The 26,342-nt window shown below is 55.6% G+C and overlaps 4 protein-coding genes across 5 annotated transcripts; all 4 read right to left on the bottom strand.

Annotated features, from left to right (window-relative positions):
- Positions 1–1,978: 1,978 nt before the first annotated feature.
- On the bottom strand, positions 1,979–3,971 carry S100A5 (S100 calcium binding protein A5). Its single transcript, XM_068966111.1, has 2 exons — positions 3,834–3,971; positions 1,979–2,119 (listed from the first exon to the last, which is right to left on the bottom strand). Exons 1-2 carry the CDS (start codon positions 3,969–3,971, stop codon positions 1,979–1,981), a joined length of 279 nt encoding a protein of 92 aa, XP_068822212.1.
- Positions 3,972–7,767: 3,796 nt separating this feature from the next.
- Positions 7,768–10,043, bottom strand: S100A4 (S100 calcium binding protein A4). The gene is made up of 3 exons (XM_068965843.1): positions 10,020–10,043; positions 9,029–9,184; positions 7,768–8,020 (listed from the first exon to the last, which is right to left on the bottom strand). The coding sequence occupies exons 2-3, from the start codon at positions 9,167–9,169 to the stop codon at positions 7,856–7,858; spliced, it is 306 nt and encodes a 101-aa protein (XP_068821944.1). The 5' UTR covers positions 9,170–9,184; positions 10,020–10,043; the 3' UTR covers positions 7,768–7,855.
- A 2,305-nt stretch (positions 10,044–12,348) lies between these two features.
- Positions 12,349–13,102, bottom strand: S100A3 (S100 calcium binding protein A3). The gene is made up of 2 exons (XM_068962542.1): positions 12,968–13,102; positions 12,349–12,513 (listed from the first exon to the last, which is right to left on the bottom strand). Exons 1-2 carry the CDS (start codon positions 13,100–13,102, stop codon positions 12,349–12,351), a joined length of 300 nt encoding a protein of 99 aa, XP_068818643.1.
- An 8,858-nt stretch (positions 13,103–21,960) lies between these two features.
- S100A2 (S100 calcium binding protein A2) lies at positions 21,961–25,548 on the bottom strand. Of its 2 annotated transcripts, none has more exons than XM_068966258.1 (3): positions 25,431–25,548; positions 23,923–24,076; positions 21,961–22,138 (listed from the first exon to the last, which is right to left on the bottom strand). In XM_068966258.1, exons 2-3 carry the CDS (start codon positions 24,061–24,063, stop codon positions 21,986–21,988), a joined length of 294 nt encoding a protein of 97 aa, XP_068822359.1. In that variant the 5' UTR covers positions 24,064–24,076; positions 25,431–25,548; the 3' UTR covers positions 21,961–21,985. The 2 variants fall into 2 exon arrangements, with proteins under 2 accessions (XP_068822359.1, XP_068822360.1); XM_068966259.1 differs by having other exon boundaries at positions 21,961–22,135.
- Positions 25,549–26,342: the final 794 nt, after the last annotated feature.

Genomic DNA, 26,342 nt, shown 5'->3' with positions numbered 1-26,342 from the left:
CATAGGATGCCTTAGCCCGGGGCCAGCCTGACACGGCCTGCCTCTCCCCGCCACCGGCCTACTCTGAATGCCAGCGGACCAAACCGGGAGCGTCGGCGGCTGCCCTGGTGAGCACTCACCGCCGGTTGCAGCGAAACGAGAAGGGAGCGACCGAGCGGAAGGCTGAGTGGTCGGCCAGCCCGCCCTATAGTTGCGCCGCAGGGAAGCCGGTCAGCGAAAGCGCCCCCGCCGCCCATGTCCCCCCCACGCCCCACCCTGCCGGCTCTTTACACAGTACCCCGGCCGAAGTTTGCATGTCCCCTGCCCCGGCTTTTCGGGGCTCCGTGGGGTGGGTGTGAGGGGCTTAAGCAAGACCTCCTCCTAATCTCCCAACCTCATTTTGTCCCCCATGTCTTGATGTGACAGGGCAAGGGGAGGAGGCGGAGAACCGGGCAGCGACTGTGTGTGTCTGTCTGTCCGTGTAGAAGTAAGAGGGTGGCTATGCTGGGAAAACCCTCGATGAAGGATAGAAGTGACAGGGCCTCTGGAACACCCATCCCACTAGGGAAAATAAATTCCTGCCGCCGCCACCCCCTCGCTTCCCCCACCCCACCCCCCTCCCGAATTCCACTCGGAACCTCTTGCCCTTTAAAGTGCACGCACACCCGAGCGAGCAGAGCCCTGTGTCCTTAGTTATTTACCCTCCACTGCAAAGTTTTTCAGATCCTCTCCTAAGAAAGGATTTTGCTATGGAGAAGTGGGGAGAGCAGAAATCTCTGGACCCCAGAGATGATGGGGGATGGGGCTCGTTGCAAAGGGGGAAATGGAGGAGAAGGGGCTGGCCTGGAGGTCAAGGCAAGACTCTGTTTTCTTAGTGTGTTGGGGTTGGGGGGGAGGGAGAGCCTCCTGTGAGCCAGGGACAAGTCATTCTGGCCTGCCCACCGCTGCCCTCAGGAACCAAATCCCAGCTGCCCCCAGTGAAAGGGACAGAATAAAGGGGCAAAGTAGTGGGACAGTTAATCCCACTAGGGGACTATAGGTAGAAAAAGTGTAAGAGACCCCTATGAATTGATGATTACTCAAGAAAGTGGGTTTGCTTAGCCACAAAACCAAGCAGGCTTGCTTAGCAACGAAACAATGCATCAGAAACGTAAGACATAGCCCCAAACAACAAAACAGTGATGGTATGAGCCCCACATACTGCCCAGTGAGCTCAGTAAGTTAATGATCCCGAGGTCATGCTCTCTGTACACATGAAAAACAGTAATTTGTGGACCTAACTTGACCATGTAGAGACAAGAAAACTCCCTGCTCAACCCAGAGGAGGAGTTAACGATGGAAGCATGATGTCTTCTAAGAAAGACAAAGGCCTTCTCCCCCTCCCCACCTCTCCTCTGATTGTAAAATTGTAACCCAGTAAGTTCTTAGGGCCCGGTATCTCTCACTCACCCACTTGTAAACCTCACAACCGTCCTCTTCCAGTAAATCACTTCTTTTCTATCACTTAGCCTCTTGCTGAATTCTTTGCTATGCTGAGACATAAAGGGCTATGGTACCAGAGCTCTTTGGAACTCCTGAAAAAGCACCTAAGGATTTCACCCCCCGAGCACTTTGCCTCAGCAGCTTTCTCTGCATACTTGCAGCATTCCCTCGAGACAAGCAAAAGCCTGGCCCCACTTCCCCATTGTGTGTGTGTGTGTGTGTGTGGAGGGCAAGACTATGCCTGGATAAGATTAGTCACACCCACTCTGAAAGACTCAGAACCCTAATTCCCAGAGGCTGTCCATTTACTCAAGGAGAAGCTCTGCCTGGCCCCACCCCACCCCCTGCGAAGGTGGAAAAGAATCTACCAAACCAGCCCTGGACACCTGGAATGGAAAACCTTTATTCCTCTGCTGGAGGGGAAGGCTGAAGCAGGGTCTGTCTGGGAGGGAGGGGAAGGTGAGGGGCCATGCAGGGTTTGTGAACAGAGCTGCAGGGGCCAGGGACCAGGCCCCGGTCATTGGTTCTCCTCCAGAAAGAAGTCGTTGTAGGCCATGCACAGCGTGGTCAGGAACACCGAGTACTCCTTGAAGTCAATCTCCTGGTCGCTGTTCTTGTCCAAGCTCTTCATCAGGTCGTCAATGCTGCTCTCCCTCATCTTCTTCGAGGGCCCAGATAGAGAGACAGGTCAGCCAGCCACCTCTCCCAGCCCTGCGGTGGCCCCTGGGAAGGTGGCCTCAGGCTGATCCCCAGCTGAGTCAGCAACACGGAGCATCTCAATCCCCAGAGCCTCCCCCCAGGCCACAACCAGCATAGGATCTGACACCTAGCAGAGCCTCCGTGCCCTGACTCCTCAACCTGAACAAATGACTAGAGTACAGCTACTGCAGGCACCCCTCTTCCTCTCAACAATTTCTACCATTCAAAGAAACAGCTAGATTTCCTACAACACCTCATAGAAACAGCTTGGTGACTATACTGGCCCTGAGCAGCATCCAAGTCTTACTCTGTCCCTGTTGGGGATCGCTCAGAACGCAAGCAGATCACACATCCCTCCACGAGAGCAGTGGTTAGAGCTCTGTGTTCCCTAGCTAGGAGAGCCTGCAGGACAGCTGTATGGAATGAGTGCCTGGCACCCAGGCTCTCTGTCTGGTCCCCTGCCCTCCCAGCTCAGCTCTACAAGAGGAGGGAGACAGGGCACTTGGGGGGAACAGGAAGAAAATACAGGCACATCCTGCCTGCTCCTCTTCGCTGCCCTCCACTCCAGCTTTGCCACAGGAGACAGGACGTCGGGACATACGGAGATGGAAACAGCCTCTCTGTGACGCCGTGCTTGTCCCCAGTCTGGGCTCCTGTTAAAGCCAGGCCCTCCCCAGGGCCTCCGTCTCCCTGTAATTAACCCTGCTGGACCCACGGCCCCTCCCTCTGCCCTCATTAACTCCAGGATGCAGAGAAGTAGCAGGAAGGCCAGAGGGGAGGCCTAGTGACACCCACACCTGCTTTGGCCCCCTGTCCACAGAGACGCATTCCCACTTTTCTCTAGGGAGGTCCACTAAGGTTCAGGATGCCACAGGAGAGCCCCCTGCCCCAGGCTGATTTTAAAGGAAAGAGGGAGAGTGATACGTGGAGCTGGCCTGGAATTCCAGCCTCTCACTAGCTGGAGATTATATAATGTATCTGAGCCTCAATTTTTTTTTTAAGTGTAACAATAATGTGATGACTACCACATAGGCCTCTCCCTCTTCAGTTGCCTCCCTCCCACCATCTCCATCTGGTAAGAATCAGTTCTGCTTCCTTCCAACCTGTGTTCACAAACTAGCAGAGTGGTCCTTTTGGGTCCCCCGTCAGCATCAGCTGAAAACCCCAGCAGTGGTGGACGCACAGAGCCGGACCAGGTGGGAGCCCTGCCTGTGAGGTTTGCATAGCTGACCTGGACCGCTGAACCTGCTCACCCGCCACCCACCCCATTCCTCTCACAGATTCCACAGCTGCAGGAACCCAGCCTCAACCTGGAAGTCTCCTTGATCTCCTTCTCTGAATCCCTCACCCAGGCTCAGGTCCACCCTGCAAACGCTGCCCGTCTCTGTTCCCAGTGATACCTGATTCATCCCTCCCCGCTAGGTCTAGAGCTGTGCACGCCCAAGACGTCCACCGTCTTCCTTGGGTCTCCGCCCCTGCTTTTGGCCATCCTGTCCTGGCTGAGACTAGTGTATCTTGCAGACAGACATGCGCCCCCTCTGGAGGGGCCTCCCTCCCTCGTGCTGGGGAGCCCCTGACAGTGTCATCCGTGCTTCCCCTCCTTTTCCCTCCCTTCCCCCAAATGCCCAGGGAGCACTGGGACTCTGGGGTGCAGGGGAGGAACCAGAACCTACCTCACCAAGACACAGCTCCTTCTTGATCAGTTCCTTCAGCTCCTTCTTGCTCAGAGTCAGTTTGCTGCCCTCTCTCCCAGAATATTTATGGAAAGTGGTGACCATAGTGGTCAAGGCCTTCTCCAGAGGGGTCTCCATCACGGTGTGCAGTTCCAGAAGCTGAAGGGAGAGGGAAAGATCACATTCCCCAGGAAGCCGGACCCCATCACTAGCCCCTCTCCAAGCTTCTCCTTCAAGGACCAGTGACTGGAATGCATGGTGAGACCAAAATCTAGCACGTGGACCCCAATGTCTCAGGATAGGCTGTAGTGAGACCCACAGCAAACTTGGAACAGCCAGAGCCTGACCAGCCCTGGAAGGAGACTGCACACTCTCCTGCTTAGAACATGTTGTAAAAAAGGTCTAGGGGCAAGCTGACCTCCCCAGAAGAACTGGTGGCAGATGGTGGAGCCAATGAAGGGTCAGGATTTTCTTCCGGCCTGACCCAGCTTGGGCACTCACTTTCCAGAGGTCATCCTCCTTGCCCTAGTCACCCTCCTTACCATAGTCACCCTCCTTGCCCCAGGAGCCTGAACCACCCACTATCAGGGAGTGTCCCATTACAGAAGTGGGGGACAGGGCAAAGAGAGAGTCCGGGGGTTGGAGGAACCTGGGGCTGAAACTGGAAGATAAGATCTCAACAGGAAGCCAGGAGGGGTGACAGGACTTGTCCGGCTGGTCCCCAGGCTCCCGCGCAGAGAACTGTGCACACGGACCAGTCATGAGTCAGGGAAGGAAGTGGGCCTCCTCTCCGGGGTCATTGTGAGGGCTGGATCCAGAGACTGGGTCTGATGGGGCCCTCCAGTCCACCAGCACAGCCACACACCCCTCCAAAGGAAGAAGCTCTTGGAGCTCCTATGACTCAGACTTGAAAACCACTTCCCCCTTAGGCAGGAAGGAGCCAACACCCAAGGAACTTGGGGGCTGCAGGTAAATCTGTGTAGGGTCCTGAGCCAGGAAAGGAGGAAGAAGCTGCTGTCTCCTATCCTCAGCCGGAAGCCCACCTGGCTATTCCTGAACCGGACCTGTCATTCATCTCCTACCTCCCCAAAACCTCAGCTTCTCCCCACCACCAGGAGACTCAGCCAGGACCACGGTGGAAGCCGAGGGTCTCAGAAGTTGCAGCAGCCTCCTGGCTGGTTCTGATCCCCACCTCCACCTCCAGGGCCACTTCTCAGGAAATTCTCATAGCCACGATGCCAAATACCTGGCCCTCTCCTCGCTGAGCACATGCCCACTCATCAGACCCAGCCTTTCTTGGGGGAGGTCACCAGAGCTTGTCAGCCTCTGGCCTCATCGCCCAGCTTGCCCTACCATATAAATGAGCAGGGAGATCAGAAGGAAGGACTCACCAAGGAGAGAGAGAGCCAGAGAACTCACGCGGCAGACTCGGGCTGCCTGCCACTGCTCTCTGCCTTTATTCCCTTGTTCCAAGCCCCAGGAAACCAGGGGAAAGAAAGGGCCAATAAGAAGGGGCCAGGGACCAAAGAAGCTTAGGTCAGAGCCTCCTGGGACATGGCTGCAAAGAAACCCCCTTTGGCGAATCTCACCTCACTTGTTTCTAAACAGAGGGGATGGGAGCATACTGAGTTTACCATGGTACATACATTTGCAATCCCAGAAGCTTTGTCTTTCCAACCAAAACCCAGAACTCACAATCTGATGGGACGACAGCCAGGCTTCCTGGAAAGAAGAATCAGGAGGTATGCAGGGTATCCACCCATACCTTAGGCTGCTCTTTGTATTGGAGCCCTCCCACCCACCCCAAGAGCAGAACAGATGCAGCTCAAGATGGGAATCAGCGGGGAAAGATGTTTCCTGCCAAGGGCATGGTCAAGGCCATTTAGCGAGTATGGAGGCTAAGATTTTTAAAGGATTCTTCGACACCTCACTGGTCACCATGGGAAAGAATTGTCAAGAGACTCCTGGGGAACTGAGAATCAGGGAGACCAAGGCAGAAATCGGGGACGGGTAGGGCTGGATGATGGGGTAGAGGCTGCAGACTCTGGGGAGCAGGTTCAAGGTGCAGTAATGACCAGGGTGTGAGTCAAGGAGATTTGCCTATATCCTAGGAGAGACTCAGACATCGTTCTGTGATTAGTTGCTCAGGCATGTCTGACTCTTTGCAACCCCATGGACTGTAGCCCGCCAGGCTCCTCTGTCCATTAGATTCTCCAGGCAAGAATACTGGAGTGGGTTGCCATGCCCTCCTCCAGGGGATCTTCCCAAACCAGGGATTGAAACCAGGTCTCCCACATTGCACGTGGAATCTTTACCATCTGAGCCACCAGGGAAGCCCAAGAATACTGGAGTGGGTAGGCTATCCCTTCTCCAGGGGATCTTCCCAACCCAGGAACCCTGTCGGGGTCTCCTGCATTGCAGGCAGATTTTTAATCAGCTGAGCTACCAGGGAAGCTCAGACATTGTTCTGCCACCAACCAGTTCAAGAATGAAAAGAGAACAGAGTTAGGGGCTTAGCACCTGTGGCTGATGCCGCCAAACCCTAGCCTGCCTAGATGCTCCCGGCTGCCCCCAGTTCCACTCCCACCCCCAGCTGCCGAAGGTAAAGAGGCAGCAGGGACTGGTCGCTAAGCAACAGGAGTTTCCCAAGTAGAGAGTGATGCAGAAGGGAGACTCAGGGGAGGGCACTCCGATGGAAGATGGGCAGACCGGGGCGAGGGAAGAGGGGGAGAAGGAAGAAGTGGCAAACTTTTTCCTGGATCAAAATTCTATCCGAGTCTCTGTAGTCACACTCTGAAGGAACATCTGAGTCACCTACCCCACTCCTCTGCAACTTGAGAGAAAAACACAACGTGATGGAAGAAAAGGGGAAAGCTTGACAGGTCACGGGGACCAGACCTTCTCTGCCTCTGGCCCTGCCTTCTACTCGCCTCTTCACTGAAGGTCCCTGTACCACCCAAGCACGGCCTGGAAATCTAACCCCCACCCGTTGCAGGTTGGAGCTGCTGGTCCTCAACCTAAAGAGAAGCACTATCGTGCCTGATATTTTCAGGAGGGGTGGGGAGGAGGGGAGGGGAGTCTCAGTTCACTTATCAGATCTCATGCCTAGAATTTTGTCTCCAAAACTCTGGTCGCCTCCCTCTATCTCCCTCCCTCCCAATCCAGTTACTGTCCTACACTCATCAGTTCCAAGGTCCTTTGTCCTCCTCTGATGGAGCATGACTGTTAACTGGTAACGAACCTCATCCCAGGGCCTGCGGGAGAGATAGGCTTAGAGAAGGATGATATGCTCACGCTGTGGCCATCAAGCTGCCCTTCCTCCATGTCCCCTCCCTGATCTGACCCTGGACAGGAAGCATTCATCTTCCCTGGGGTCTGCAGCCAGGCCACGGGAACAGGTGGCAGGCAGGGCCCGAGCTGTAAGTGTCAGGACTGAGCCTTGCTCCCCATCCCACTCTGGCCTCACTACTTCCTCCCCATGACTCAGCCCTTTCCCCACCACCCCAGGGCACCCACACTCCATTCCAGACCCCAACCAGGAGCAGATGTGACCTCCGAATCCATCCCAGCCTCAGTCAGAGATCCTGCCAGAGGCAAAGCTGGGGAGGTGGAATGGGTGAGAACACTGGCTAAGATCCTACAGCTGGGATGTTCCAAGCCTCTGGGGTCCCTTTCCCTGCCTTTGACCCCATCCAGAGTCGACTCTGTCCTCCACACACGTGCACAGCCCCCCACATCCCTCTCCACTTTCACTAATCTGCTCTCCACTCACCAGAAGACTACAGCTCAACTCCCAGCACCCTCCATTCCCCCCTCCCCACTGCCCCCACCAGACATCCCTCAGGCCCCACCCCACGCCCCCGGAGTTTCTCAGACCATCAGCCTCATAGCTTTCAAGAATCTTTATTGAACTTGTTCAGCATTGTGCTCACATCTGGAGGAGCCAGGGTGAGGTGATGTGCCCACCGCCAACAGGGAAGACCCCAGCTGGCAGCCCACCACCCCCCACACCTGAGGAGCCTTCATTTTTTCCGGGGCTGCTTATCAGGGAACCCTTCGAAGAACTCATTGCACATCATGGCGATGCAGGACAGGAAGACGCAGTACTCCTGGAAGTCCACCTCGTTGTCCTTGTTGCAGTCCAGGTTGCTCATCAGTTTCTGGAACGCAGCTTCATCCGTCCTTTTCTGCAGGAGGAAGAGGCTACAGGTGGAAACCGGAAGCGAGGTCGGGGGCGGGGAGTGGAGCAGAGCTGGCACCGGGTGAGGTCTGAGCTCCAGGCGGGAGCCCAGGAAGGCACAGGCACCCCTGGGGGGCCTGGCTTTGGACCTCCAGCCCTAGGGGCTAAGCTACTCCTCAGATGACGTCTGAGGACCTGGGTACAACTGCGTAAAGGAGACCACAGCCTCTTCTGCCAAGGTCATTTTAAGAGTCCAATCATACAGTGGCCATGAAAGCAATATATAAACAGCGTAAAGGTTGATACAGACGGCATCTGGGATTGCTCAAGAGAATTCTGTGTGTGAGTGTCTCCGGAGAACTATATCTTCACGTCCACAAGCCAAACAGAAACTCAAAAATGGTTTATGGGGCGGGGGGATGGTGATAAAATAGGAATATGAGGTTAACAGATATACACTACTGTATATAAAAGAGATAAGCGACAAGGATTTACCGTATCACATAGGGAACTGTATTTAATATTGTGTAATACCTTATAATGGAAAAGAATCTGAAAAAATAGATATGTGTATATATAGCTAAATCACTTTGCTGTACACCTGAAATGAACACACTGTAAATCAACAATATTTTAACTAAAAAAAAAAAAAAAGGCGTATAACTTTCACAGAATCTTAAAAAAAAAAAAACAAGTTTCATTGCTGAAGTGATGGCAAGAGTTCGACCATCGCAGTTCATGATCTCAGCTTTAAACACAGACTTCCTTGGGAAGTTACTTAGCCTCTCTGAGCATCAGTTTCCCTCCAGGGAAGTCGTACAGAGCACCGTACCCTATCTGCTCACTCTGCTCTCTTTCTGAGGGTGCCAGGAAGTGAGCGGTGGGTGCTCACCGTGCTTTCGCCCCAGGCAGCCAGGGTAAGCTCTCTGCCTGGAAATTGCCCATGTCAGCAGCAGATGCCAGCTGTAGGTAATGCTTCACAGAGGACGGGTGCCTCCCAGGCAGTATCACTCACCCCTAAAAAGCTGGGCAGCTCCCGGGTCAGCAGCTCCTTTAGCTCAGACTTGTTGAGCTTGAACTTGTCACCCTCCTTGCCCGAGTACTTGTGGAAGGTGGACACCATCACATCGAGGGCCTTCTCCAGGGGGTATGCCATGGCAGCAATCAGGAGCTGGGGGGAGGGTCACAGAAACAACCTTATTTTCCCCACCCCACCTGCAGCTATGTATTTGTAAATGCCCCCCACTCCCATCCCTCAGGGAGCACATTGGTGACACTGCTCCCATCCAGAAAGGGGTTCAGCTCCTAGCAGGAGAGGGAAATGTATGCTTGGGGCAGCGAACCCCTGCAGGGCCTGGTGCTCAGGCTCCGGGTTCCAGGCAGCCAGCTCCCCAGGAGCACTTTCTCCACCCTCACTTGGTCCATTCACCCACTGATATGCTCAGCCCACAGCAGCCCCACCCCAGCCCATTCTTTCCCCCTCCCAGCACTGGGCTGGGCGAGGCTGCTGGAGGCTTGCCCAGGGGCCTAGCGGAAAAAACCAGTGCATAGGGAGGGGCAGGGTGAGGTGGCAGAGGCACGGATGCAGGGGAGGGACGGGGAGGCCACCCTCCCTTAGGCTGGGCTGCTGGTGCAGGACCAAGGCTCCTAGGACATAACCAGCCAGAGCCCACAGGCGCCTTCTGCCTTCACTGTGCTTTCCACATCCAAGTGTGCCACCCAGCAGACACCAGCCAACACACCCACCAGTGTGTACAGCAGCAACAACGCACGCAAGCCCCGGCATCACAGAACCCCTCAGACAGTTCCCACCAGCCACCTCACACTTGTTGTTTCCTGAATGCACACGCACTTGCGCACACACACACCACCCGCCCCAGAGCCTCCACATCGGAATCTCACATCTGGACCCGTTTAGTGCCTCTGGCCCCCACCCACCTCCCTTTCTCCTGCACCCAGCCTCGGCCTGACACCTCTTGCATGCCAGTCAGGCGACCACAACTCACCAAGAGAGAGGAAGTGCCGGGGAGAGATGATGGGGAGAGAGGAAGAATGGGGAGAACCCAGCAGTCTGACCTATTTATAACCGGGCCAGGCCCTGCCCATGGCAGGGGATGCGGGATAACAGGACCCAGCCCTCCCATCGTGGGCTGATGTGGTGAACACGGCCCCCCTCCACCCCCCTCCACCCGCCCAGCCTGGAAAGCTAGCTTCCTGCCCCAGCAGGCACAGACGGACATGGGAGAGCCCCAGGGGCACAGGCAGGGGCCTGGAGGGTGGGTGTGCACAGCTCAGCTCGAGTTTTAGGGAGCTGGGGGGAGGGACAGGTTGTGCCTGGGGCATGAGGGACAAGGAGGACGTGGTCCCACCAGGCAGCCAGCATAGAGCACTGGAAGGTGGCAGGTGGGAAACTGCCCTGGGATGTGGCAGCCTGAGAACACAGGGAGGGCCCCTCAGGTTCGGTGCTGGGGACAGCTCACGCTGCCCTGCGCCCCTCCCCAAAGAGCTTCCTACCATGTGGAGTGAGCCCCGGGACAGCGGGAGCTGGGGGTCTGGGAGGAGGAACTGCCTAACACCCAAAGGAGGCTTGGGGACCCCCCGCAGGCACATCCTTGCAGAAAGGCTCTGGATTCAGGAGTGATGGGATGGGGAAGGAGAGGCATGCCTTGGGGCTCAGGGATGGACTGAAGGGACCAAGAGCGGTGGGGTGGCAGAGGGCATAGGGAGGGGGCTTAGATTTGGCAGAGGGCGTTGGGAGGGGGCTGAGATTTGGCAGAGGGCGTTGGGAGGGGGCTGAGATTTGGCAGAGGGCGTTGGGAGGGGGCTGAGATTTGGCAGAGGGCGTTGGGAGGGGGCTGAGATTTGGCAGAGGGCGTTGGGAGGGGGCTGAGATTTGGCAGAGGGCGTTGGGAGGGGGCTGAGATTTGGCAGAGGGCGTTGGGAGGGGGCTTAGATTTGGCAGAGGGCGTAGGGAGGGGGCTTAGATTTGGCAGAGGGCGTTGGGAGGGGGCTGAGATTTGGCAGAGGGCGTTGGGAGGGGGCTGAGATTTGGCAGAGGGCGTTGGGAGGGGGCTGAGATTTGGCAGAGGGCGTTGGGAGGGGGCTTAGATTTGGCAGAGGGCGTTGGGAGGGGGCTTAGATTTGGCAGAGGGCGTTGGGAGGGGGCTTAGATTTGGCAGAGGGCGTTGGGAGGGGGCTTAGATTTGGCAGAGGGCGTTGGGAGGGGGCTTAGATTTGGCAGAGGGCGTTGGGAGGGGGCTTAGATTTGGCAGAGGGCGTTGGGAGGGGGCTTAGATTTGGCAGAGGGCGTTGATGCAGCACAAAATGAGGGGAGGCAGGGATCAGGGGAACCTCCCAGGGTAAGGTATGAGCTCAGGGGTCGAGGGAGGGTCAGGAGTCGGGGGTTAACCCCTCAGGTGGCTGTGGCTTCAGGGAGAGGGGTCTGCCTGAAGGTCTCTCTCCTCCCCCTTCAGCAGCAGAGCACCCCTCCCCAAATGATCAGGGAGCAACACCCTAGTCCAACCCCTGATCGGATTAGTGCTGCACTCTGGTCTCTCACAGCCCAGGGCGGGGAACAGATCCGCCCTCTCCCCTACGGCCCCACCCTCCTCCCAGAACATCTGGTCTGGGGGACTGAGTTTGACCCCCCTCTCACCTCCTTCACAGCCCAAGGGAGCTTCTTCTTCAGAGACCTGCCCAATACAGACAGACAGACAGACAGAGAGCCCCCCACCCCCCAACCATCCTCCCATGGGCATTGTCCCTGAGTTGCCCCCGTGCCTTCCTGCTGGACATTAGGGCCATTTCATTTCCGCAGGGTCTGAAACTGCCCTCAACCTCCTGTCCTCCCGTGGAAAAGTCCAGGGAGGGGTGACGCCCCAGTGGGACTCTGTCCCCAGGCCGTCATCTCAGAAGAACCAAACAGAGCCAAGTGATGCCAGTTCTTTATTAGGAACAAAAGAGGCCTTTGCCGCCACAATCTCTCTCCCAGACATGCTCTTCTGGGCCTTGACAGCCACCACCGCTGTGGCTGGTGGGGGGAGGCAGCGGCTGGCTGCTCTTCAGATCACTAGCTGTGATTCTGGGGATGGTCCCCTCGTGTCTTATGGGGACCCATGGGTTGACACACCAGGGGCAAACCTGGGAGATTCTAGAAGGAGGAGCCTGGGGGGCTGGGAAGGGGAGAGCTGACGTGCCCAGGATGACCTTGGGGCAGAGTCAGAGCGGTCGAGAGGACCCCAGCCTCTGCCCTCTGACAGCAGCCCTGCCCGTTAGTGGGAGCAGGAGGGCTTCAGGGGGCTGTCCTCCTCTGCCCTCTGACAGCGGCCCTGCCGGTTACTGGGAGCAGGAGGGCTTCAGGGGGCTGTCCTTCAAGTACTCATGGCAGCAGATGCAGAGGCAGGCGAGCAAGCGCATGTACTCCACAAAATCCACCTGGCCATCCTTGTCGGTGTCCAGGGCGCTGATGAACTGCTTGTAGTCACACTCCCGGAGCGTGGTCTGTGCGGGGTGGGGCGGGGAGGGATGAGGAGGCAGGCTGAGGAGGGCAGAGCAGCCTGGTGCTCACATCCAGCTTCCCTCCCCTCCACGCCTCCTCCCCGCCATCAGCAACCCACACCCCTCAGCCTCAGCCTCAGCCTCCCTGTTCTGAGGATTCACCGCGTCAGTTCCCCTCCCACACCCTCTTTCTCAGCTCATTTGCGGACCGCCGGCTGCGAGTCAGGCGTTCTTCACAGAGCTCTCCCTGAGTCCTCCCAACCGCCCTGCCACAGTCTGGGAGGCGATTTTCCTCCACTTTACAGATGAAGAAACTGAGACTCCGGTTGTGCCCATTTCCCTCCCAGCACCCCTCCCCACAGTCTAACCTCCACCCCCTTGTGCCCCAGACTCGGAGCAGGGTCTTTTCCCAGAATTCAAGCAGTGCTTCCCCTGGGGGCTCGGCCCAGGTGCTCACCGGGGCCCAGGTAGGCAGCTCCTTCTCCAGGAGTTCCTTGAACTTCGCCTGGCAGAGCGAGTTTCCAGAGAACTGTGAATATTCCTGAAAGGTGTTCACGAGAGTAGCCAACGCCTGCTCCAGAAGACTGGCCATATTGACTGTCATGGAACAAAGGTGGGACTCATGGCAGAGGCCAAGTCAGCCCCTCTTCTCACCACTGCACGTCAAGTGTCCCAGGGACTGAGCCCAGACGGGATTGACCCCCGACAAGCTTCCGACCCCACAAGCTCCCCCTCCTCTGAGCAGCCCTCCTTGACTACACCAGCTCCTCATTTATTTTCCAACCGCCCCCACCCTCTCCCACCACCACCGCTTGTTCCATTTCTGGACAGAGGCCTTAACGGCCCGACATCACTGCAAACCCCTCAGGGGGCGTGGCCCACTCGTCACCTCACTCCCTCACAGTGGTGGTAGTTTAGTTGCTAAGTCACGTTGGACTCTTCCGTGGCCCCATGGACTGTAGCCAGCCAGGCTCCTCTGTCCATGGGATTCTTCCAGGCTAGAATACTGGAGTAGTTTGCCACTTCCTTCTCCAGAGGATCTTCCCGATCCAGGGATCAAACCCTGGGTCTCCTGCCTTGCAGGGGTTCTTTACCATCTGAGCCACCAGGGAAGCCTCCACTATTGTCTCCATCTTTTCTCATCTGACGCCCAACAGTGGCTCGGTCCGGCTCTGCATCACCCTCTGAGACACAGCCCCCTGAGCCCAGAATCTTCCTCCCCTTCAGGACCCCAGAGCCCCTTCCATAGGAACCTGCACGGAGATCCTTGCTCTGGGCTCCCAGCCTCAGGTCCTTGGCAAAGCTGAGTATCCTCGGAGGGAGTCAGGTCTCAGAGGAACCCCTACAGTCTCACCACCACCCCTCACCATCCCGTCTGTCCTGAACTTAGGGAAGCTGCATCCAAAGATCCACTATGCCTCTGACTAGTTCTGCAGGCGAGGATGAGCCATTTAAGGTCTCAGGTGTCTTTTCTGTGAAATGGGGTTAATCCCACCTCACAGACCTAATCAGGGACCTGAATCAGACAGTCTCTGGAGACAACCAGCTCCGGTCCGGACCAGTCTGTGATCTACCCCAACTATAGCCATCCGCCTGACCCCTGAGGGTCTTGAGACAGAAGGCTCTGCAGACAGGTACCCCGCTCTGTTAGAGGGGAAGCCCTTCCCAGAATTGCCCACCCACCCCCATTACATTGGCCCCTCCCACCGCCCTCCTGAGAGATGCCTCCAGCCTGGGGAAACCCTAAGGCAGCCAGGAAGGCATGTGTTGTTTCCACGTGAGCCGAGTGACTCACTCCTAGTTCCCCCAGGGGACAGGAGTCCTGCAGCATGTGGCAGGCTGGGCCGAGGCTCTCTCCCTCCCTAATGATTTGTCCTCTGCTGGGCGCGGTGGATGGTCAAGAGTAGGGAGAGAATACAGTATTACAAAGCAAAATAAAGTAAAAATTAAAAGTTTAATAAAAAAAGAAAAGAGTAGGGAGAGACAGTGGGGTTAAGTGCTGCCTGGGGTTTAACGCTTTGTGACAGCCCAGGATTGGAGCAGAGTTCCGGGTTCCCAGGAGAGGAAAGGGCCATGATGGCAGGGAATGGGGAAATGCAGAGAGGCTGAACTGCCCCTCTGGGTTCCTGCCAGCCTGCCTGGCGCCACCACTGTGGCTTTTTCAGGAGCTCAGTGCCTGGAGACTAGAGGGAATCCTCTCTTGCCCGCCTTGCTGGCCCATCTTGCCTCCCCAGCAGGAATGAAGGGAGTGGGTAAGGGGGGAATTAACTGTGGGCAAACAGCAGTGCTTTAAGCCCATTGTCCCCATCCCTCGGCCAGACCTCAGCTCTGCACACCCCCTAAACCCAAGCTCCCCAGCATCCCCTTACTGTGCCAGGGAACCCCTGGGTCTATCACCAGACTCTCGTCACCTCATCAGTCCCCGCTGTGGTCATCCCTCTGCCCCCAAGCTCAGACCCTGAGCCAGGAGACAGAACTCAGGCTGACCAGCACCCAACCCAGGGCAGGACCCAAGCAGCTGGCACTCACCACTGATGCTGGCGTTTCAAGTGGAGGAACCCAGAGACAGGACATCCCTATTTGTAGCCTCCCGATGAAGGAAGGGAGTAATTATGGGGAGATCCAAGTAGGTCAAGCTCAGGATGCCCCCCAGGGGCTCCCCTGCCTCCCTCCCTGGCAACCCCTACTACAAGCCGCACTCACACACCTAGCCATGCGTACATCAAAGGCTGCAGACACCACCACCTCTTCATTTTCCCTCTGCCCTCCCCCAGCGTTGGGAACAGGGCATGGCCTCCTGTCCATCTCCTTCCTGCATGGTTAGAGGAGACAGGTCATTCGTCACAGCCTCCCTCTATCTCTTCATGCTGAAGAGGCATCCCAAAAGAAGGATGGACACATTTTTGCCCAGAGAATCCCCGTGCCAGAGAGGATCTTGGTGAGCCTCTGGTTCAGCCCCCCATTTATCATGAGACCACTGAGCTCACAGACACTCTCCCTGCTTGATTCCCAGACCAACAGTCTTTGTGATGGGGGCATAGTCTTGGTGGCTCAGATGGTAAAGAATCTGCTTGCAGTGCAGGAGACTGGGGTTCAGTCCCTGGGTGGGGAAGATCCCCTGGAGCAGGGAAAGGCTACCCACTGCAGTATTCTTGCCTGGAGAATTCCATAGACAGAGGAGCCTGGGGGACTACAGTCCATGGGCTCACAAAGACTCAGATACAACTGAGCTACTAACATTTTCACTTTCAAAGGGACAAAATAGGTGATTAAATAGGTAATCCCATTAGGGGATGGTAAGCAGAAAAATATGAAAGACCCCTGAATGTTAATGATTACTCAAGAAAGCAGGCTTGTTGTTGTTATTTAGTTGCTAAGACATGTCCGACTCTTTGCAACCCCGTGGACTGTACCCTGCCAGGCTCCTCTGTCCGTGGGATTTCCCGGGCAAGAATACTGGAGTGGGTTGCCAGTTCCTTCTCCAGGAGATCTTCCCGACCCAGAGATCAAACCCACATCATTGGCAGGTGTATTTTTTACCACTGAGTCACCAGGGAAGCCTGAAAGCAGGTTTGCATAACCCCAAAACCAAGCAGGCTTCCTTAGCAACAAAACCACACAACAAAAGCTCAGGACATCCCCCAAAACAATGAAACAACGGCAGCGTGAGCCCCACACACTGCTCAGTAAGCTCAGAAAGCTGACATGCTGTCTGTACACATTAGGAAAACAATAATTTTTGAACCTAGCTTGACTAGGCAGAGACAAGAAAACTCCCCTGCTCAGCCCGGAGGAGGAGCTAATGGTAGAACCATCGATGTCTACTGAGAAAGACAGAGCAGGCCTTCTCCTCCTCCCCACTTTTCCTCTGATTATAAAACCGTAGCCCAGTAAGTTCTCACGGTGTGTCATCTCTCGTCCTCCCGCCTGTTAAGTCTCACAAGCATCCTATTCCAGTAAATCATTTCTTCACTATATCACTTCACCTCTCCCTGAATTCTTTTCTGTGCTGAGACATAAAGAACTACGGTACTGGAGCTCTTTGGAGCCCCTGAAACAGCACCTAAGGGTTTCGCTTGGACACCTTGGGCAGAAAACTGCTTGCTTCCCTGGGGGGACCATCATCAGTAGAAAGCCTTGAGACCCGGGAGGAAGGCACGCTGCTCCTAGGGGCCCTTCCGGAAGTCTAGGCTGTGTTTCCCTGGTGCCCCCTCCCCCCGCCCCACCAAGCACAGACTCTCGCCAGGGCAGCCTGGAGCTAGAGCTCTTGTGCCCTGTCCTCCTGGCTCCACATGGCACCAAGGCCGAGTTCCCTGCACTCCCTTGGGGTGGGGGTAGGTTTCCTCTGGTGTGGGGCTTAAGGGTATAGCCCTCTGGGGTCCCAGCATTACATGGGGTGTCCCCTTTGCCTCCACTCCTCAAATGAACCCTTCCTCTTTCCACAAACAAAGCCAAAGGTCACTTTGGCTCAGTTTAGTGATGTCCTCAGGATACGAGGGGCCCGGGACCTGGCTCTCTTCCTGGAATCTGCTTTCACTTAGATTTTGATCTCATTCCTTACTGCCTTGTGAGCTCTTTAATGCTTTGAAAAGCTGTTTTTATTCTCTCCAGCACTTTTTGTTGTTTTTAGCTGGAACCAGCACAGATCACCATATTACCAGAAATGGAAATCCCTTTATATCAATTCTCTCCTCCCGCCCCTCATCCCTGGGCCCAAGAGACCCCTCCTCACTTCTCAGAAAGAGAACTCAAGATCCAGAAGAGTGTGGAATGGGGAAGGAACCCTAACGCTTATGGGGCAGCCAGAGAGTTCGTGACACCTTGGCCTCCCTTGAGTCCCCCTGCACCTGAAGCTCAACCTTCCCATTAGCTCCCTGAAGACTCGGCCCCTTTAGATGAGGGAAGCAAGCAGTGGGAGGGCAGGGAAGGGAGGGCTGTGATTATCTCTGTTTTATAGGCAAGGAATTATGGGGAGTAGGGGACAGAAGTAGGGGACTAATGTGGCCCAGCGATTAATTCAGTTCTGGGTCAAGCTCTTGTTCCCACCTGTGCCATCCCAGGAATGCCACGAGCAGCCACCTTCCTTAAGCAGATCACCTCACCTCTCTGGGCCTCATTTTCGTCATCTGTGGATGACCAAGGAAAATAATGGTCACCGTTTCGTAGGACTGCTGTGAGGCATAAATGAGTTAATATGCACACAGCTCATAGACAAATAGCGCTGGCACCTGGTGAGCGTGTGAATGTTGGCTGAGAGGCAGGTAACTTGCCCAAGTCACACAGCTAATTAGTGACCGGGTAAGAGCCATTCATGACTCATGTCAGTATTTATTTTATTTTTTTTTAAGTGTACTTATTTTCGGCTGCGCTGGGTCTTCATTGCTGCACAGTGGGCTTTCTCTGGTTGTGAGGACCAAGGGCTGCTCTTCATTGCAGTGTGAGGGCTTCGCATTGCGCCGGCTCTTCTTGTTGCAGAGTACGGGCTCTAGGCACACGCGGGCTGGGCTGCTCCATAGCACGTGGAATCTGCCCAGACCAGGGATCACACCTGTGTCCCCTGCATTGGCAGGTGGATTCCTAGCCACTGCACCACCAAGAAGTCCTCCTGTGAATATTTAGAAGCATCTCTTCTAGGCATTGGAGGTATAGCCATAAACAAAGCAGACAAAATCCAAGTTCTGTGGAAAGGACCCTCTAACGCAGGCAACAAACGGTAACAAATGTACTATGAGAGATGGGTAACATAAATGCAAGGAGGAGCAGAAAGCAGGGCTACAGTGGTGGGGCCTGGGGTACTTTACGTGAGTGGTCAAGGGAGAGCCGGGAAACCTGCTCCCAGTCTGAGTCCTTATCCCCCAGCCCTCCCTGTTTCTCAGCCTGGCTGCACCTCCCTGGGACTCCTCCCTTTTGTTTGCCCAGACTGAGGCAGGCAGGTGCTCCCCCTAGGAGGTGACAGCTGAGGGGAGGGTGGGTGGACTGGAGAGTCTGGGAGGAGGTGCTCTGGGGCTGGAGGACCATGATGAGAAGACCCCTTCACTGAGCCCTCACTCTTAGCTCCACCAGCCTCCTCTCTCCACCTTGAGCATGTCCTTTACCTTGTTTGGGTCTTAATTTTTTTTTTTTTTTGAATCTGGAAGATTCCTGCCCTGAGACTTCAGTGTGAAAGTTCTTCATTTCATTTGACAGTCCTGTGGAACGTGTGAGAGTGGAGGGCCCCGCGTGTAACTCAGCAACCGCACGCAAAAGCCCCCACTCAATGTGGGTGGCAGGAAGAGAAGCAGATGCTCTCTGACCTGGCAGGACTGCCCTCCTCTCCATCTCCCCTCCCTCCTTGCCTCGGTTCCCCACTATCACCACCTTCACCTTACAAAGGCCTCTGGGAAACCCCTTTGCCCCCTGAAGGTCAGTGTCTGGTTCTGCATCTCAGGGAGAAATCAGATGAAATGTCCTGGAGTGTCTGAACATTCTTGTGCTTGTGCCACAAGGACCTGGGCCCAAGGGACAGGGTGACCCCACCCCCAGTCTCATAGCCCCGTGGGAGTCAATGAACCTCCTCAAACTGACTCATCTCCTCTCTCTCATCATCTGAGCCCAGTGTGGAGAGAGTGTGGGAAGGGGTATTTGATTTACCGAGGCTGGAGCCAGGGAGGCCTTTGCTACAGAATTAGGGAATGGGGGTGGGGAGAGAATCTGAACTGGGATCAAAGAGAATCTGTAGAGCTTAGACCTACCACCTCTTCTGAGTGCCTAGTCAATGCCTGACTGTGCCCATTTCCTGGATGGGAGCCCTGAGTTGGTGAGGAGTTCAAATGACCTAAATGTGGGAGCATGGGGAGCCTCATTTGGGTCACTCCTATTGAAGGCAGGAGAAGGAGACAACAGAAGATGAGATGGTTGGTTGGCATCACCAACTCGATGGACATGAGTCTGAGCAAGCTCTGGGAACCAGTGATGGACAGGGAAGCCTGGAGTACTGCAGTCCATGGGGTCGCAAAGAGTCAGACACAACTAGGAGACTGAACTGAAATGAACTGTCTCAGAAACCACCTTTGCCTCTGTCCCTCTTTTCTTGCAGGACAGACCTTGAAGAGCAAATAGCAGAGTCGCAATGGGACACAATGGAAGGGGAGATATATTTCCCTGAGGTTCTGCTCCCTGCCCTAACTCCAGGAGAAAGTGAGAGAGAATCTGGCCAGCAGGCCCCTGAACAGCAAGCACCACTTTCCAGACCCTCCTGCTCTCTGCCTTGGCACGGAGATTTGCAGGGAGCAGTGGGATGAGGGAAGATTACTGAGACCAGCCAGGAAACTCATGTGTTTGTTAGTTTGTCAAATACACAGAAAGAAATTTGTCCCATTAGGTGCCTAGCCAGTCGGGGAAGAGTTCCAGAGGCAGCCAATCGTGACCAGTCTCCACCAGGCCAAACAGCCCCAGCATCTGGGACAGAGGGCCAGCAGAAGCCAGGATCCACTCCAAGTAGTCACACTACGGCCTTGCGATCACCAAGTGGACCCGCTTCCCCATGTCTTCAGGGTCGAGAGACCAAGGGCATCTGGACTCTGCCCAGCCAGGTGCCCTTCATCTCACACAAAGCCCCAGGGGAAGGAGAGGAAGCCCAGGCTATCGCCTGCATGTCGCTTAAGCAGGAGCCCCTTTCTCGCAGACCTGGAGAAAATTCCAGCGCCGCTCCCTGTATAACTTCTGCTGCTGCTGTCCAGTGGCTAAGTCATGCCAGACTCTTTTGCAATCCCAAGGACTGTAGCCCCTCTGTCCATGACATTTCCCAGGCAAGAATACTGGAGTGGGCAGCCATTCCCGACTCCAGGGAATCTTCCTGGCACAGGGATCAAGCCCACGTCTCCTGAATTGCAGGCAGATCCTTTACCACTGGGCCACCGGGGAAGCCCGCACTTAACCTCTCCCAGGCCCTGTGTCCTCCTCTGTGAAACGTGGAAACTAGTGATACGGCCCTCACACAACCGCTGTGAAGTCAGTGGGATGTTGCTCGAACAGGCCTATGAGAGAGCCTGGCCAAAAACGAGAGCGCCTCGAACGGCAGACGCTTCCTCCTCTCGACTTCCTTATCTGTAAAAGGGGCCTAATGATAGTTCTCTGGGGGGTTACCATGGGGCTGAAGAAACAGTGTTCATGAAAGCAGCTTTGGGAACTGCTGTGGAAATGTTAATTACCATTATCATACATCTCTGACCTGTATTCACTGGTTCCCTTCCCTACAGGGTATTATATTAGGAAATAGGCTCCTCTCTTTTCATCGCTCAGCCTGCCCAACCTCGCCCAGCACCAGCCCCAGATGTGCAGTTAAAGCGAAACAGTGAGAACAAGCAGGGTGTCTCACCCCTTATTTGGGGGGAGCTTTTGTCTGAGCTACTCTGTAAGCAGTTCCCAAGCAGCAGAGCTTCCCAGGGAAGTGAGAAAAGTAAGAAAGTAATTCACAAAAATATTGTCTATTACTTGTCTACTATCCATCCCCCCTTTCCTTTTCGTTAAAACTCTTTTTCACTCCTCGCTTCCACTGCAGGGGGCATGGGTTGGATCCCTGGTGAAGGAACTAAGATCCTGCATGCTTCATGGTTCAGCCAAAAAACAGGAGCTCTTCAACTCGAGTAGAATTTAGAGAAGATATAGAGGGCCCAGGACAGTCGGAGAACAAGGTCATGTTACTTGCTCAGTTGTGTCTGACTCTTTGCGACCGCACAGACTATAGCCCACCAGGCTCCCCTGTCCGTAGGAATCTCCAGGCAAGAATACTGCAGTGGGTGTCCATTCCTTTCTTCCAGGGATCTTCCTGACTCAGGGATTGAACCCTGGTCTCCCACACTACAGGCAAATTCTTTACTGTCTGAGCCACCAGGGGAGCCCCAGGCAGTCTTCCCAGACAACAAATGGCTCTCAAAGTAATAAATGGCCCTGGGGCCAAGATCAAACCCTTGGCCCTGCCCAGGAAAAGGGCCTCAGGGTAAAACAAAGTCAAAGAGGAGAAACTTCATGTGGACTTCAAAAAGATTTAAGGGCAAGTCTCAGATTTCACATACATACTATGTCTTCTAATAATTTTAACGTGTGTCTTCTTGAGCCCCAGACAAGAGGGTCTGTAAGAATCATAAGGACATTTTCTCCCAGCACCCTGACTCTAAGGTGGAAAGGGCTAGTCTCAAAGAGATTTATAAATGTGGCTTTTGTCTAACTGAATTTGTAAGTTGATACACAGGAAGCCCACAACATTTTTGAAGGAATTGTATCATCTTGCACTGAAAGGGATAAAGACAGCTCACAACAAAAAGCAGCTTTGGGTCTTAAACTTTCAGCACAGCAACAGGGCCAGCCAGATGACAGGGCCACTCTGAGCAATGAAAATACTGTCAACCAGCAAAAGGAGTTTATTGAGTAAAATTTAAAAAGATAGAGAGTCCTCCTGGGCCAAAGAGACCCATAGCAGGGACCCACGAGCTCTGCGTCAGGACCGCGCTGGGGAGCCCTGGAAGAAATCGTTGCACATGATTGTGATGAGGGCCAGGAAGACGGCGTACTCCTGGAAGTCCACCTGATGGTCACTGTTCTCATCCAGATCACCCATCAGCTTCTTCAGGCCCTCCTCATCCACCTTCTCCTGAAAGCAAGAGACAGTCAGGCCATCCTTCCCCAGCTTTCCCCTCCCCCCTGGGCAGCAGGTAAGTGGTGAGCAGGGAGCACCTGGAGTGATGGGGAGCAGGGAGCACCTGGGAGCACTAGGGTGCCCTGTGAGTGGGGACACAGGGGAGTCATGAGCCAGAGCCTCCAGCTCTCCCTGCTGGGGGACCCCAGACCCTCCCTTCAGAGGATCAGCTCTGCTCCCTACAAGGACCCAGCGAGATGGGCATTACCCACATCCTGCTGATGAGGAAACTCAAGCTCTCTGAAGCTACCACCACACCTCATCACCAGAAAAGTGAATTCCAAAAAGGCAGGCTCTTTCCCATACCAGATAGAATGAAACCAAATTAGAAAAGTATGATCAAAAATATTTTTTTATGAAAAAAGGACATGCCTCGTATGTTCAAAGCCTGAGATGTGACCTTGGGATTTGTTCCAGCAGCTAAGACTCCACTGGGATTTGGTCCAGTGGCTCCACACTCCCAGTGCAGACTCCTGGATTAGATCCCTGGTCGGGAAACTAGATCCCACATGCCGCAACTAAGACTCCCACCCATGCACTCTCAAGGAACCTCGTACCCCTGGACTGTACCCAAGGCTGCTGCCAGAGCCCAGTGAGCCCCACTAACCAGCCCCAGGAGATGCGCATCCCCACAACCCTGGCATAGAGCCCACTGGCCTGTGGAAGGAGGTGGAGAGCCGGAGCTTCCTGCCCGTGTACCCCGCTCTGTCCTCACTCCACTGCAGCCAAGTAAATAACCATTTTTTTTGGTGGGGCAGAGGGGGAGTGGTGCAATTCTCAGGAGGCGCTACTGCTGCTGCTGCTAAGTTGCTTCAGTCGTGTCCGACTCTGTGCGACCCCATAGACGGCAGCCCACCAGGCTCCCCCGTCACTGGGATTCTCCAGGCAAGAACACTGGAGTGGGTTGCCATTTCCTTCTCCAATGCATGAAAGTGAAAAGTGAAAGTGAAGTCGTTCAGTCATGTCTGACCCTCAGCAACTCCATGGACTGCAGCCCACCAGACTCCTCTGTCCATGGGATTTGCCAGGCAAGAGTACCGGAGTGGGGTGCCATTGCCTTCTCCGTCAGGTGGCGCTAGTGGTAAACAATCCATCTGCCGGTGCAGGAGACACAAGAGACTCAGGTGTGACCCCTGGGTCAGGCAGATGCCCTGGAGGAGGAAATGGCAACCCGCCCCAGTATTCTGGCCTGGACAGTTCCATGGACAGAGGAGCCTGGCAGACTATAGTCCACGCGGTTGCAAAGAGTTGGACATGACTGACCAAGTGAGCACGTGGGCACACACAAGGGAGGCACTGATTAAAGGCAGGGCAAGGGGATTTCTCTCCAAAACATCTCAGGGTGTGCCTTAGCTGAGCTTTTCTCTCCCTAGACACCTTCTTAGTTTGGCAAGCAAATACGGAAAACAAAAAGGGAGAGGAGAGGATGGCGGGAGGAAGAGAGGAGGAGATCACAAATGAGAGCTGTGTGATCCTGAGCGAGTCACGCCCCCTCTCTGGGCTCTGGCAGCACAGCCGTTCTCCGGAACGCTGCAGGGAGGAGCCAGCAGCAGAGTGCCCACTCACGCAGTCACACAAAGGCCTCCCTCTCACTCTGGTGAGGTCATAAAAGGCTTGACTCCACCCTGGTGTCTGCATCCCCGGGCCCGCCCACCCCCAGCCGGGGAGGGAGAAGAGATTCATCCTGTGCCCCCACACCATGCACCAGGACCCTCTCACCCCCGGTCAGCCCCACTCACCCCCACAAAGCTGGGCAGCTCCTTGTGCAGAAGTTCCTTCATCTCCCCCTTACTCAGCTTGAACTTGTCTCCCTCTTGGCCAGAGTACTTGTGGAAGGTGGCGACCATCACAGCCAGCGCCTGCTCCAGGGGACTGGACATCTTGGATCTGAGGCTACAGGGGTGGCAAGCGAGGGAGAGGCCTCAGCCCAGCCTGCAGGACCGTCTGCTGCCCTTGTGCCCCAAGCTGCCTGAATGGGCAGGCAGGGCTGCGTCTCCGCCTCAGCCTGTGGCTCCCTGGCCAGAAGCCATACCTCCGTCTCACACTAGGTGGGTGAGGCAGAGGCTAGGCCTTCCCCTGTATTTGGAAGGGCCTCATGTCTCCTCCCATCATATTTGGGGCCCAGAGCGTCTATGGGGAAAAAAAAAAGGCAGGGTGGCCAGAGTCCCACTGGGGATCCTTTCTGTCAGCTTCTATCATAGGGCAGTGGGCTCTGTGCCAGGGCTGCGGAGACAGGCGTCTCATGCACAGTTAGTGGGGCTCACTGGGCTCTGGCAGCGGCCTTGGCTACAGCCCGGGGGTATGAGGTTCCCTGAGGAGTGACCTCCCCCCTCAGCCAGAGGGCGTCGTTCTCCCATCTAACTGGAAGCTCCCTTGGGTAGGTTGTATCCTCCGTCAGACCAGGGGCTCTCACTCGGTAGGGAATGTGTCTCCCCTCACGCTGGAGGCACCGGAGCAGGGGTGCTGGCAACTAACACTCTCCCTAACAGCAAGGATTCTTCTGGGACTGGAATTCAAGAAATTAAAAGCCCAGTACCCCAGGATCAGGACAGAACCTGAGACCAAGGACAGAATTTGGAGGTCATCCTTTCCAAGGCCCAGCCTCTCAGAGCGGTCACACCACCCTGGGGGGATTAGGCAGGCCCCAGGGTGAGGCCAGAGGAGCAGGCGCCAGAGGCAAGAAGCACCCTGGGCCCATCCTGCCAGCCCTGCCTTCAGGAGGCGGGAGAAGACAGGAAGCGGCAGGGCTATCCCGCTGCTCAGGGCAGGGGCCAGGCAGGCCCGCTCTCTTGAGATCCCTGGCTCTTAGTCCTGCTGGAACCCAGGACTTTTCAAAAACAAACAAACCCAGGATTCTCCTTAAAGCACCCCCCCAACCCTCCCACCACCACACACACTTCATATGCCTGGACCCAAACCCCCAAGAAGCAGCAACACTCAGAGTGGGAGATGCAAGACAGACCCCAAGAGTAACCCCTAAACCTCACAGAGGAGCTGGGAAAAAGCCTCTGTCTGACACTTCACAGGAGGTCCCCCCAAATGCAGAGACACACAGAGGCCCCGGGCCTTCCACCAAGGAAACCGGGAGACAAAGAGCAGCATAAGGGGACATGCCGCAGAAGCTAGCACAACACTGTAAACCACCTCTGCTCCGACAAAAACCCATTAAAGAAAAAGCCAACAGGACAAAGGCAGAGACCCATGGGGGTCTTGCCCACCCAGCCCTGCCCAGGACAGAGGTACTCACCAGACCAGAGGGCAGAGAGAGACTCAGGAAGGAAAGCAAAGGGCCAGGTGCAGAGTTGGAATTTATATGCTAGCCCCACTGGCCCCCAACTTCGCATTTTAAGGAAACCAAACCTGCCCTAACCTGATCCCGCCAAAGCCTGGCCTCCTGCCACCCCCACACACCCCCTCCCAGTCCCTCCCTTCCCAACAATACCGGCTCCTGGGCAGCCAAGGGCAGCCCCTCCCCCGGCCCCGCCCTGGCCACAGCGGGAGCGGGGGTGTCACCGGGAAAAGGTATTCTGGGCCCTGGGCGAGGGGAGGCAGCCCCTGTTCACGGGGGCCTGGAGATTCAGGCCCAGTCTTGCTCTCATGACAAATGCCTGCGAGTCACAGTTTATTGGCATGCCTGAAGCTGCAGGTGCGTGCTGGGACTTCACGGGCCTGTGTGTGTTCTGGGAACCAGGAGGCAGCTGGGGGCTATCAGGAAGAAGAGGGCAGGGGTGACCACAGGGAAATACAGTGGCTGTTAATAGCTGGCCCCAGAATAACTGTCAGTGACGTACTGAGGCAAGTGGGTGTGCTTTAAAAGACCTGGAAAGGCCCCCTTCGGGTAGGAAGGGGTCTGGCAGGAGACAGGGAGGCAGCGACAGGTGAAATGGCTCTGCTATCATCAGCTGGGGTGAGCAGCAGTCTGTATGTGTAAGGAAGGCCCAGGAGGGTTGAAGGGAGGAGAAAACGGGAGTCTCCTCCAGCTTGGGAGGTGGGCACGTGAGGAGGAGGCCCGCACAGCTTCCCAAGCCAGGAGGCCAGGCTGGGGATGAGGCCACAGCCTCGGCCTCTCTCACCCACTCGTCCAGGCCCCTCCCCAGAGAAAGGCAAACACTGAGGCCTGTTAGGACCCAGCCCAGGGGAGGGCCTTTCAGAGAAGAGC

The sequence above is a fragment of the Capricornis sumatraensis genome, chromosome 2 (assembly GCF_032405125.1).
Source record: "Capricornis sumatraensis isolate serow.1 chromosome 2, serow.2, whole genome shotgun sequence".
Lineage (NCBI taxonomy): Eukaryota > Metazoa > Chordata > Mammalia > Artiodactyla > Bovidae > Capricornis > Capricornis sumatraensis.
This window is presented reverse-complemented; position numbering and strand designations above follow the sequence as displayed.